Genomic DNA, 11,949 nt, shown 5'->3' on the forward strand with positions numbered 1-11,949 from the left:
AGAAATAAATATACTTATTTGTATTCTGGTTTGGTCTTTATTTTGGAAAATGTATATGTATTATTCCACAGTTTCCACTTTTTTAACCATAATGTGGAAAACCAAATTTGGGAGTAAAGATTTTCCACTTTTTTTTGTTTATACCTGTTTTAACTATTACACTATATATACACGTGTCTGTATATATATGTGTGTGTGTGTTATATGTATGTGTCTGTTTGTATAATGATTTCTTATATCTGAAAGAAATCAATACCTTTCTGTTTCTTCTACTTGATTGAATTATTAATTCACGTACATTTCAGTTAAAAGCTGGGTGGCTTCTTTTGTTTAAATTTGTTTAAATAAATAAAGAACATCAATTTTCAGGTTGGCTTTTTTGAATTAGTAAATCCAAAACACGGTTTGGTGCTATGATTAATATTGTTAAATTGGGATAAAAACTTTGGTCTTCATAGTTGGTAATCTTTTTTAGGAATTCAGCTTATTCTACTCTGTTCTTCCAAGCAAAACAACTGATAAACAAATACATACTTTCAAAATGGAAATACTTTCAAGCTAGATGAACTCTAAAAGTGTATCTTACTCATTTAAGTATGATATTTTGCTGACCTTAAAGCTTTTATTCCTACACTCCTTCTCTAGCTGTTGTCTCATCACTAGAGTCTCAATCTGAGAACTCTGGAGAAATCTATATAGGAATACAGATGTTATTTTTCTCTACCCAAGCAAATCAATTTAAAATGGATCCTGACTATTTTATGAAAAGAATTGTATGTATTTGCTTATGTAAAAAGATACTGGTACAAGTGATTCAAAACATCTGTGCTGAAATCTCTTTAACACATTCATGTGCTTAAATGTTTACATGGATATAAGCAGGTACTGGCACTTGTTTATATTCTTCCCTTTAGCTGGCAAGCCTGCTTGGCCAAACTGCTGTTGCTGTAGTAGCCTCAATTAAAATCTGTAGAGAAGACACACTGGAAGCACACTCATTAATATCTTTGTGAAGTCTCATGCCAGCACTTGCCTGTATGTCCTCAGTGACAGAAAAAACTTTTCAGCATATATTTATTTCAAAATTTCAATGGAAATTTAGCATCAGCTTATATTTTTAATCTATTTTTTTAAATCTTTCTAAGATATAGGGTACCTAGTTTTATACAGGTCAATTACTGCGAGAATTTTATCTTATAAGATCTTTATAGGCTCTGTTATGATAGCCTATAAGCACAGGTTTGTTTCACCCATGCAGGATATATAAAACTAAAAAAGACGGGGGTGTTAAAAAAAGTTAGAATTCATTTTCTGATCATTAACTAAACTGAAAGATGAGAGACTTTTTTTCTTGGATCCTTAATAATATGATGTCATGTTCATAGTGGAAATTGTAGCTAGCCATTGTTTAGTGGATTAAATATGATATCCTGTAAACAGGAGTTCTCTATATTATTTACATGCTTTGTTTTCATAACCTGATTTTGGTTTTTTCTCCATCTAAAAATGTCTATGAGTTCACATTATTCTATCTCATAACAGCAGAATTAAAACTGCTGAAAATGAACACATTTTTGAGAGCCTATAGCAGGATGCTGAATGCTCATGCTTCATACAATATGCTTTGGTAACTAGCAGACATATCTACTAGCGAGACAAAAACAGGAGTGGAAGGATGTTACTATTTCCAGCTTCCTAGAGGTTTGCATGGTTGTTCTGTACTTTGTGTCCTGACTTTTGGGGCTTTTTAAGAGCTTTGAGACCCATTAGATTTAACTAGGCAAATTAGAAATGCAGCTAGGCAAATTAAAATCAGAACTAAGCTGCCTCCATTTAATTAATTAAACTTTTGAAACTTAAAACCTGAAACTGCAGCTTTCAGATTTTAAGTTATGTAATACTTGTGGTGTTTCTCTTCTCTTTACTGGTTGAGTGTTCCCCTTTTGTTTTAAGCAGATGCAGAAAAGGATATATCTTTCAGTAGAATATCAGGAAAGCTTCTTTGATTTACCTTTACAAAAACTGTGCAAGCAAGCTCTTTAATGAACTTCAAAACTATTTTGTTTCAGCTTACAGAGCACAGAGAGATTCGGAATACGTATGGTCTTGATTCCCTTTGCCATTGCCCATTGTATGAAGAAGCTATGCACTTAGCAGAGGAAGGCAAAATTTATTCACGAGTGTTAAGGTACTGATTTACATCTACTTAATTATTTCTAAGAAAAGCAAGAATTAAATTTATACCATACAGAAGTAATTTTTTAGAAGTTACTTGTACGAGGTATTTTTTCTAGAATTAGACTTAGTTTTCTTGTGCTTCTCTTTTTTCATGGTATTCGAAAACTTTTCTGTTTTATATAGGACTGAAATGTTTGAATGTCTAGGAGACAGTGACTTCCTTGCTAAGCTCCACTGTATTCGACAAGCTTTTCAGGTAAAGGAGAGTGATTTATCTGTCTGTCTTCTTAAGCCTGAAGTATGTGGAGGTTATCAATGCAGTTTTTATAACGTATGCTGTAATTAATTATTTTATTGTTGCTATTACCTTTCTGTCATTCTAAAATTTGCAGAGGAGTCCCAGTTTTATGATTAGCTTTGTAGCCTTTGCACCAAAAGCTGATTAGGAATTGGCCTACTATGCTAGAGGTTATAATTATATTAAATTTGATTGAAGTGTGTAAGGTCACTTAGTATAACCTGTGAATTAATATGTCTGTTTTTTCGGAACCTTTTCTAGGTAATTCTTTCAGAGACAGCAAACAGAATATTTCTTGCTGAAAGTGGAAGAAAAATTTTGTCTGCTTTAATTGTGAAAGCACGAAAGGTAAAAGCCTTTTTTAAGTAACATTTTACTGTTAATGCAACTTCTACTAGAGCTGCCTTTCCAGTGAATATAAACCATGCCTTTTGTTAAGTTTACTTGATACTCATTGCTTTTACTTTACAGAATCCAAAGAAATTTGAAGATGTGTTTGATGAAATGATATATTTTCTGGAACAAACAGATCACTGGGATAATACTGAAATGGAACTTGCTGCTACAGGAGTGAGTCTGAATTTCTGAAAAGTGCATCTAAAAATGAACAACATTAAAAAAATGAATAACATCTAGAAAAATGAAAAACATCTAAAAATGAATTTTTACAGTTCAGAATGGTGGGAAAGGCAACTTCTTTATGTTTACATTGCTGATTTAGAGAAATGGCATCCACCACTGTAGTTTAGTACCAGATAACATGTAATATTTTATCTTCTCCTTTACTGACAAAGTATCTTTAATATTTAATTTAATATTGATTTTAATAGCAATTATAAATCTGCATGTTAATACAGAGTTAGAATATGGTGCATACTGAATTCCACTGCTGAAAGAGAAACTAGGTTACTCAGGTCATGTTCTGATTTAATATAGGTGAAAAACCTGAATTTTTATGATGTCGTTCTGGACTTCATATTAATGGATTCATTTGAAGATTTAGAAAATCCACCAATATCTATACAGAATGTAGTAAATAACCGCTGGCTAAATTCCTCTTTCAAAGAAACAGTAAGTATTTATGTGTCATTTTCATAGTCATTATTCTATCGCCATTACAACAATTAGATGGTATGATAAATGTAACATTAGTGTGAGCATTCTGGTATTAAATTTCTATATGTACTAAAACTGTTCTTATGGCAATCTCTGCTTTATATTTGTAAAGCACAATGTAAAAATGAGAATAAATCCAGCAACTGCAGGAATCAGACTGAATATGTTGTCTTGATAATTAAATTAGTAATAAAAGCATTAATTATGAAGCAAAGAAACTACATCAACCTTCACTGTGAAGTCTAATGCAGCTTCTAGTACAACTGAATAGGTGCCTGAAATATTCCTCAGAAAAAATAAGCAGGTTGTATGATCAGGTTATTCATAACAGCAGTTTAAAAGCTACAAGTCTGAGCCCAAAATATATAAAATAATTGAATGTATTGGAAAAACACTTAAACGCATTTTTGCAGGACAAGCTATCCCTGAGGAAGTGGAATTTTAGAAGGGAAGTTTCTGTTAGCCATATTTGAGGTATTAGAAGTTTTGATTCATATACCAGAGATTTAACAATAAGGCACAAAGTTGCAAGCACACAAAAGTAAATTAATGAAATACAGGCATTCAAATGTTGATAACATTTCACACTTTCAGATGTGCCTATTTGCCAAAAAGATCTCACTCTTGTATTACAGGCATACAGGCTACTGCCATGGTCAGCTGGTAGCGTAACCACTCCCATTTCACCCACTTATATCTGTAAACTGCCATTTTTTCCTGTATTTATCTTTCAATTGAAATATTCCCTCTAAAGGAAAAAAGAGGAAACATGCATGTGTTCATTTTTGTAATTATATGATAACACTGTTTTGTGAGTAGTAAAGTATCTTGCAGTACTGAAGGAGGATCAGAGGAGAGGAAAAAGCCTAGTACTGATACCAGTATACTGTCTTTCACAGGTCCATATTTGGACAAAACTCCTTAGCTGAATCTGAAGCTATTGCAAGAATGTTTTTGCTAAAATGAAAAAGAACATTGCAATGTGTTTGCATGCTACTTAATATCTAAAATAGTTACTTATGTCTGAGTGCACATTTTGGTATATGAGAGACTGGTCCTCAGTTGAACCCCATGAATGTTCCTAATTGTTACAACTAAAATCAGTCAAGGATGCCAAATACTATTTGAATTAAATGAAATAAAATGTTGCAAAATGAGATCTGAAAGTAACAAATATGAACTACATGTAATGTTATTTGTTTCAGCTGATATTTTACAGTTTTAAACTTTGTTATCACAAGATTGAAACTGAGGACATTAAATATCCCCAAAGTATAGAAATGTGGTATTCTGCAGCTCACTTCCTTTTGAGATGAAAAATAATTTCTCTTATAGTGAAGTTACACACAGTTTGGAGCGTGTTTGTTTGGGTTCTTTTTATTTATTTATTTATTTACATTTAGGCTGTGGCTTCAAGCTGTTGGTCAGTCCTGAAGCAGAAGAGACAGCAAGTGAAGGTAAGTTGCCTTGCAAATTGCGCCAATCAAAGTTACTGATCAGCTCCTAAGTATCTGAAGTTCTGTAGCTTTGGCAAAATAAATTACGTATTTATATGTATCCTTAACCCTGTAGTCATGTTCATTTAAACGAGAGGCTGTGAGTTCTAGTTTAGTTTGTGGAGCCCTAATACCAGCATTTTAGCAAAAAGTCTTAGCTGAAAGATTTTCAGGCTAGTTTAGGTCCAGTGAGCAATGGTGACAGTCCCTTCTCTGACATACAGCCCCATACATGCACCTCAGATTTTTGCAGACCAGGGTCATTCATCTAGTATCTTCCCTGCTTACACTGGGATACCCCATCTCCCTGCATCATCTCTAAATAAAATTCAGTCCAGTCCCTTTACCTACCTGAAGTACCATTTACCTAGCCAGTAGCAAGAACACTATTGCAGCCTCCCTCAGCCCCTTTCTGCATCCTGACCTCTCAGTGAAGGAACTCTGAATGTTTCGAAGTAGAGCTCCTCTTTGCCAGCAGCTCCTCACTTCCATCTTTGGATGATTTTATTAGACCTAGGAGGCCTATCTCTGTATTAGCCAGTCCAAAAAACAGAATTGATGCTTGCTGCAGGACATCCATAACCACTAGAAGTGGTTTTGCATACAGCAGGTGAGGAGCCTCTGCTCAAGCGATGGGCACTGACACCTTTCTCTGGTTCTAAGAATAGCTATTTGCATGACTCCTAACTTTTAAAGACATATTTCATCACAAAAAAAAAGGTACTTCCAAGAGCAGTTGGTATTTTGTAAAAGGTCCTCAGCTACTGCTATATCTTGGGAATTTTATACATAGATCTTTCCTACATTAGTTTTATATAAAGGGATTATATCTCCAAAATAGATGTTATAGTAACCTATTACTTTCATCTCTATTTCAATGCACAGCTACCTTGGTCTGTAGTTCCTTTGTGTATTGAAGTCTCAATATTTATAAGTTTGTAAATGTGTGAGTAACTTTACTCCTTGGGACAAGTTTCATCAGTGCTGCTGTAGATATTCAGAAGTTGATAAAGTAAATAAAGCACCATGGAAGTCTTTGTAAGGGAGAGATTAATTGTCACAATGAGTTTGATGAACTTAGAGTGACTTACAGACAGTTCTTCTTGTGGTATTTTATGCTTTAATTTATGATAATTTTATTTTTATGGTTTTATAAATTAACTGATGTTGTAAAATTATCTTTATAAATACGTAAAATAAACTGTACATCCATACATGAGACATGAATTTATAATACATTTTACGAGTACCTGTAGGTTGCAAGCAGGATGGACATTCACAGATATTTTGTGGTCTTCTGTAGACTTTAAAATGGATTCTTATAAGGGATAATTTTTTCATTCAAAACTGTGCAGTTTGCTTACTTTTTTGCAAGTCTGAGCTATGCATAGTGTATAGGGGCTCAAACAGGAATAAGTGAATATAATTATCTGTCATCTGGGATCCAGAGTAGATTGTTTATGCTGGTTTTGGGCTTATTGCCTATTAATCTTCAAATATTTAAAGTACAATGTACCACTGAAATAAATATTTTTTCTACCAAAAATCATGCCTCTTGTTTGGTACAATTGCCCTGTAACCTAAAGATTACCACAGCCCTGAAGCAGTAGGCATTTTAGGCTTTTCTGAAGACTTAATTCATAGAGACTTACGCTATATTTACTGTGTAACTTTTATCTATAATTTTTACATCACCAGGTGCCTGATGGATTTTTTGCACATTTCTATGCTATATGTGAACATATCAGCCCTGTTTTGGCATGGGGCTTTTTGGGTCCTAGAAACTCCCTTTATGACCTATGCTGCTTCTTCAAGGTTTGCAACTTTTTTTTTTATTGCCATTTCTCTTAATTAAAAAATAAATAAATAAGTCTTCCAGATTAAAAGAAATGAGGATGTTATTTGTAGGCATTTTGTGTTTTCCAAAACACTTTGTGTTTTCCCAAGATTAAGACTAACTGTAAGAAACCATGAAAATAAACATTATAATATTAAACTTTTTTAAGCCTAGAACTGCTTTGCAAAGTCTATTTTAATGCACTTCTATTTTAGCACCAGAAGAATACATAAATGGATGGTTTTAGGAAATGTGTAAAGGAAATAGCATTGCATACTTTTTTCCTTCTTGTAAGTGAATACAAGTTTCTCCCTTTTTGTTTTCCCCCCCCCTCACTAGGATCAAGTGCTTTTCTTCCTCAAAGACATTTTTGATTTTGAAAAGGTGAGATACTCAACTATGGAGAGTTTGGCTGAAGATCTTTTGCAATTATTAATCCGACACACTGAACTTTTAATGGCCTATCTTGGAACAGATTCACTGAGACATGTCAATACTTGTGTAAGTGGTCCTGGGCATGTCGTGACCAGTGGGCTCTTAGAAGCAAAAGTACAGTAAGCTTAAAATCATTGACAAATGAAATGGAGTGTGCCTGATATACTCCTTCCCACCTTTCTCTCTAACACTGAAGTTATCATTGCTGTTACTGAGCAAGCGTCTGAAAATGTATCATGTTGCTAAGTATGGAAAAGGACTCAGGGAGGTTAAATGTACATCTGTGAAAAGAACTGGTGAGCATATTGTTGTATATACCTAAATTAAATTTGCAGCTCCGCTGTCACTGTATTTATACTTAATGTATCCCAAAGCTTTTTTCCTGTAATATTTGGGTAAAGTTTATTTATGAAATACTGTACTTTTGCACAGATAATTTGTAAGTGAAGCTGATGGATTTGTTTCTTTAAGGGCTTATAGTGCAGAATGCTCATTACAGAGTCCCCAAATCATTGTCTGTCTAGATCTAGAAGATGTTTTGACTGGGGTATATGCAGTCTCTAATTCATGTGACACATGCAATAAACTAATCACACTCACAAAACCGAATGTGTTGCCACTGGCCTGAAATTACATTTGTTGTGGGTGTTAAGCAGTCATTTTGTACTACAGTGTAATGGAGCGATGCAGGTACTGTTAGGGCAGGAATGACTTCCAGTATGCGTTTTTCACTTTATTTTGTTTTAAAACAGTCAAACATCATGAAGGTGTTTGAAAGCACTTATTTATATTCAAAAAGCTGCGGTAGCTTCACCAGTTAATTTAAAACTTTTCCTTTTTCTACAACTGTTACTACTTTATATTTTGGTGTTAAATTAACACCATTCTCAGTTCATATGTAGCATTTCAAAATATATTTTTAAATAAGGATGTCTGATGAGATTTGTTAATCACGGATCAGAATTGAAGGCAGTGTTTTATAATTAAAAGCATTTCCATCTTCCTCCCTTCCTTGTAGGAAGTCAGGTGTCTTATTTAAGAGGAAGTGTAAGCAACTGTGGCTATGTATGTGCAGTGTAAAACTGTGGCTCGGAATATGGAACCCTGAGCTTTAGGTAGGAGCACAGCACAGTAAGAAGGCATGTGGGAATTTGCAGTAACACTTTTTCCTGTGCTAGAGGTAATAAATAATGATGATCTATAGTCTTTGAATGTCTGTAAACTGAAACAATGTATCATAGTTAGCTTAGGCTCTTTAACTACATTTACATATGCTTTGCCACAGAAAGCCAGCCCACAAGACTCTATCCTGTGTCAAGTAATCAAGAGTAAGTAATAGTAAAATATTCAGATGCTTAAGAAGCATGTTGTTAAAATGGAGCATATTGGAACACACTTTCATTGGAAACATTTAGACTTTTGTTTGAACACAATCCAAAAAGATGATATTTGGAGGGTCTGTGTAATTCCATAGATTTCACTGCAGCCGACACATTTTCATCATTCTTGTATGTGTCAAATGAATACAACAAAAGAGCAAAATGTCGGCTGCGGTTTCTTTCTCCACAAAGTGCGTTTTCAATACAGAATGTGAAGTTTTCTGCACCCATCTCACTTAGCTTAAGCACATTTACTTGCTCAAAAGTATCTATATTTTAGCAGCATTTTGCAAGTCTATGAATGAATTTATATGGAACAGTAAAGTCTCTTGTTGGGCTCAGAATCAATGGGAATAGCTGGAAATAGTATTGATGGAGTAAATGGCATGTTCCACAGCAAATGTATTACCTGGAGGTTGCAAGATGCCAGAGGAAACTGTGTGCTGTGTTTTGTCTGTTCTAATAAAATTATATGAAGGAAAGTACACCTTAACATTCATCACAGAAAACCAGAAATGCACTTTTCCACAGAACTAAATACATAGTTAAGCGAGAAAGTTTCATATTATTTATATAAAGCTCATGAAGAAAATGCAAGTATTGCACATGAGATTATAAATGTTTCCAGGTGATTTAAAAGTCCACCTTCTGTTGAAACTGAAAGGATTTTCTTAAACAGAAGAATGAAAAAGGTCCAATGGAACACCAGAATGTCTGGAAAGTGGGTAAGGACCTGACAATATACGGCTTAAATAGATGTATCCTTTTAAAAAAGGAGCACTTCCATGCACTCATAGAGCTCCAAAGTCCATAGAATCAGGCTGGAAATGGAAGTGATATATTTCCCATCCAAAATAAGAATTAAGGTATCTGGTTGCTGCAAGGTGCCACCAACAAATACTTGGTTGGAAACAGTTAATGAAAGAAAAAAGAAATAGGGGAAGGGAGGAAAAAAAGGAGAGGGAAATGCACAGGTACACATGGGCAGGCTTTTGTCTCCTCTGAGTCTTTTTGGACCTTTTCTCAAGAAGCGTTTATATGTTCTACCCTTCCTAATGCCAGAGACAGCTGTCAATTCAAATGGGGGAAGGCTGCCTCTTTGTAAGACAGAACTGGAATCAGTTCTCCTACAAACCCAGGTTTGTGCACCGCTGAGGAAAGGGTGTGAAGAATGTCTGTTGATAACCAGCCATATGGCTTAAGCAAAGTCCTCCACCTTTGAAAATGTAAGTGCCAGAGCTGCGCCAATGCAGTGGCACCAGGATGCAATTGTACTGCAGAGAATTCGTAATCAGAATCAGAAAACAGTTTATAGTCTCAAAATTTTAAATAGTTTTGAAATAGTTTTGAAAGATCATCAAGTTCCCTTTTCCCTGCTAGTAAGAGTCATCCTCTTCTGCTATAGCTGTGCTCCTACGATCAGAAATGAATGTTGAATGTGTTGATTATACAAGAATCCAGTATTTATATAATCTGTAATTTAGTTGTAAAAATAATCCCACTTTAAATGTGTTCTTAATGATTATTATACTTCATTTTTGTAGTCTTTGGTTTCATCAGACAAAACATCAATTCAAGTGTCAGTTAAGTGTGTTTGTGAACTTCCTATTGCCAAAATGAACTGCTGCTGTGTGTATTGAATAAAAGGTTTCAGTGAAACAACTGTTGGTTATACAACTGCATCTGCAACTTGAACAGTATAACTGGATCAGAAAACAACCTGTGTGGTTTTTCTTCTGTGAAATGGTCCACAGCATTGAGAAGTTTTCAACACATAGGCCAGTGATCCACCAGAAAGCCAAGTTTTGGTGTTTCTAGTTTTGCAAGTCAGAGAGAAAGCCAAAGCCCTTAATCTCCTGGGTGAACAAACCCCAGACTCAGGCTGGCTGTTATAGGCCGACAGTGGTTGTCAGTTGGCACGATCCCTGCCTGTGGTACTAACCAGGTCGGTTTCATTGCATCTGTCTTTCTGTGCCAACAGGTTGTTTCTTCCCTTGGGTTTGGGGGATGACCTTTTTCAGGATTATTTTCAAACCCAAGGGCTACAGTGAGCTCCAGTCATGGAGTAAGATTTCCATTGTGGGGTAATATAAATGGAGAACACAGTGTCTAATGCTTACTGCTGTAGAATTGCAGAACCATAGAATGGTTAGGGTTGGAAAGGACCTTAAGATCATCAAGTTCCAACCCCCCTGCCATGGGCAGGGACGCCTCACTCTATACGGTGTTGTCCAAGGCTCTTTCCTACCTGACCTTGAACGCTACTGAGGATGGAGCATTTACCACTTCTTTGGGCAACCCATTCCAGTGCCTGACCACCCTCACAGTGAGAAAACTTCTTCCTTATTTCCTTACATCTAACCTGAACTTCCCCTGTTTAAGTTTTAACCCATTACCCCTTGTCCTACCACTACAGTCCCTAATGAAGAGTCCCTCCCCAGCATCCCTGTAGCCTCCTTTCAGATACTGGAAGGCTGCTATGAGGTCTCCACGCAGCCTTCTCTTCTCCAGGCTGAATAGCCCCAACTTTCTCAGCCGATCTTCATACAGGAGGTGTTCCAGTCCCCTGCTCATCCTTGTGGCCTCTTCTGGGCTTGATCCAGCAGTTCCATGTCCTTTTTGTGTTGAGGACATCACAATGATGTGGTGCCCTCAGAAGGGCGATGTATATCTGCTTTGAACTGCCCAACTTTATGTGTAAGCTGTGTTCATCTGCTGAAAACTTACTTTACTGAGAGGGGGAAGCCCAGCCCTCAACTGAAACCTTGCACCTTTGCCTCAGAAATACGGGTACAGCTCTTTTGAGGGTGGCACTGGGGGACAGTTCCTGCACTGTCCTTCAAAAGACAAACACTTTTTGTGTTTTAATTTTGATGGCTGTTGCTCAGAGTTTGTAAAGCTTAAGGCCATGTGGTTGTCATCCTAATAATCCAGCTGGAAGTTAGGCTCCAGCATGATAGACACAGTACAAGTGGGACAGGAAGAGGAAAGTTCTGCACTGGAGACTTCGTACGTGTAGGAAACAAGTCATCTTTAAGCAGGAAAAGGAATATATTCTGATGTAATAAAGTCATGTTTCTGCCTCTGTAAAGTTTCCAGAGACAGGCTCTGTTTCAAAGCAGACACGCTCTCCCTCTCGCCCGTCTGGCACTAGCTAGATTCCTCTCTGCTCCATCAGCTAACTGTCACATTACTATTATTAGTTGATTG

General features: G+C 35.9%; 1 protein-coding gene across 3 annotated transcripts in view; it reads left to right on the top strand.

Annotated features, from left to right (window-relative positions):
- The window catches only part of MIGA1 (mitoguardin 1), a 38,485-nt gene extending 30,779 nt beyond the window's left edge, over positions 1-7,706 (top strand). For all 3 annotated transcript variants that reach the window (XM_061345133.1, XM_061345135.1, XM_061345134.1), the window contains exons 9-16: positions 2,070-2,188; positions 2,362-2,434; positions 2,738-2,824; positions 2,948-3,046; positions 3,413-3,547; positions 4,996-5,049; positions 6,787-6,903; positions 7,265-7,706. In XM_061345133.1, coding sequence (XP_061201117.1) covers positions 2,070-2,188; positions 2,362-2,434; positions 2,738-2,824; positions 2,948-3,046; positions 3,413-3,547; positions 4,996-5,049; positions 6,787-6,903; positions 7,265-7,483 — 903 coding nt within the window. In that variant the 3' untranslated portion in view covers positions 7,484-7,706. The remainder of the gene's footprint in view (positions 1-2,069; positions 2,189-2,361; positions 2,435-2,737; positions 2,825-2,947; positions 3,047-3,412; positions 3,548-4,995; positions 5,050-6,786; positions 6,904-7,264) is intronic.
- Positions 7,707-11,949: the final 4,243 nt, after the last annotated feature.

Source organism: Neopsephotus bourkii, unplaced genomic scaffold (genome assembly GCF_033783945.1).
Source record: "Neopsephotus bourkii isolate Nb327-2 ecotype Australia unplaced genomic scaffold, CSIRO-AGI_Nbou_v1 NB_234, whole genome shotgun sequence".
Classification (NCBI taxonomy): Eukaryota; Metazoa; Chordata; class Aves; order Psittaciformes; family Psittacidae; genus Neopsephotus; species Neopsephotus bourkii.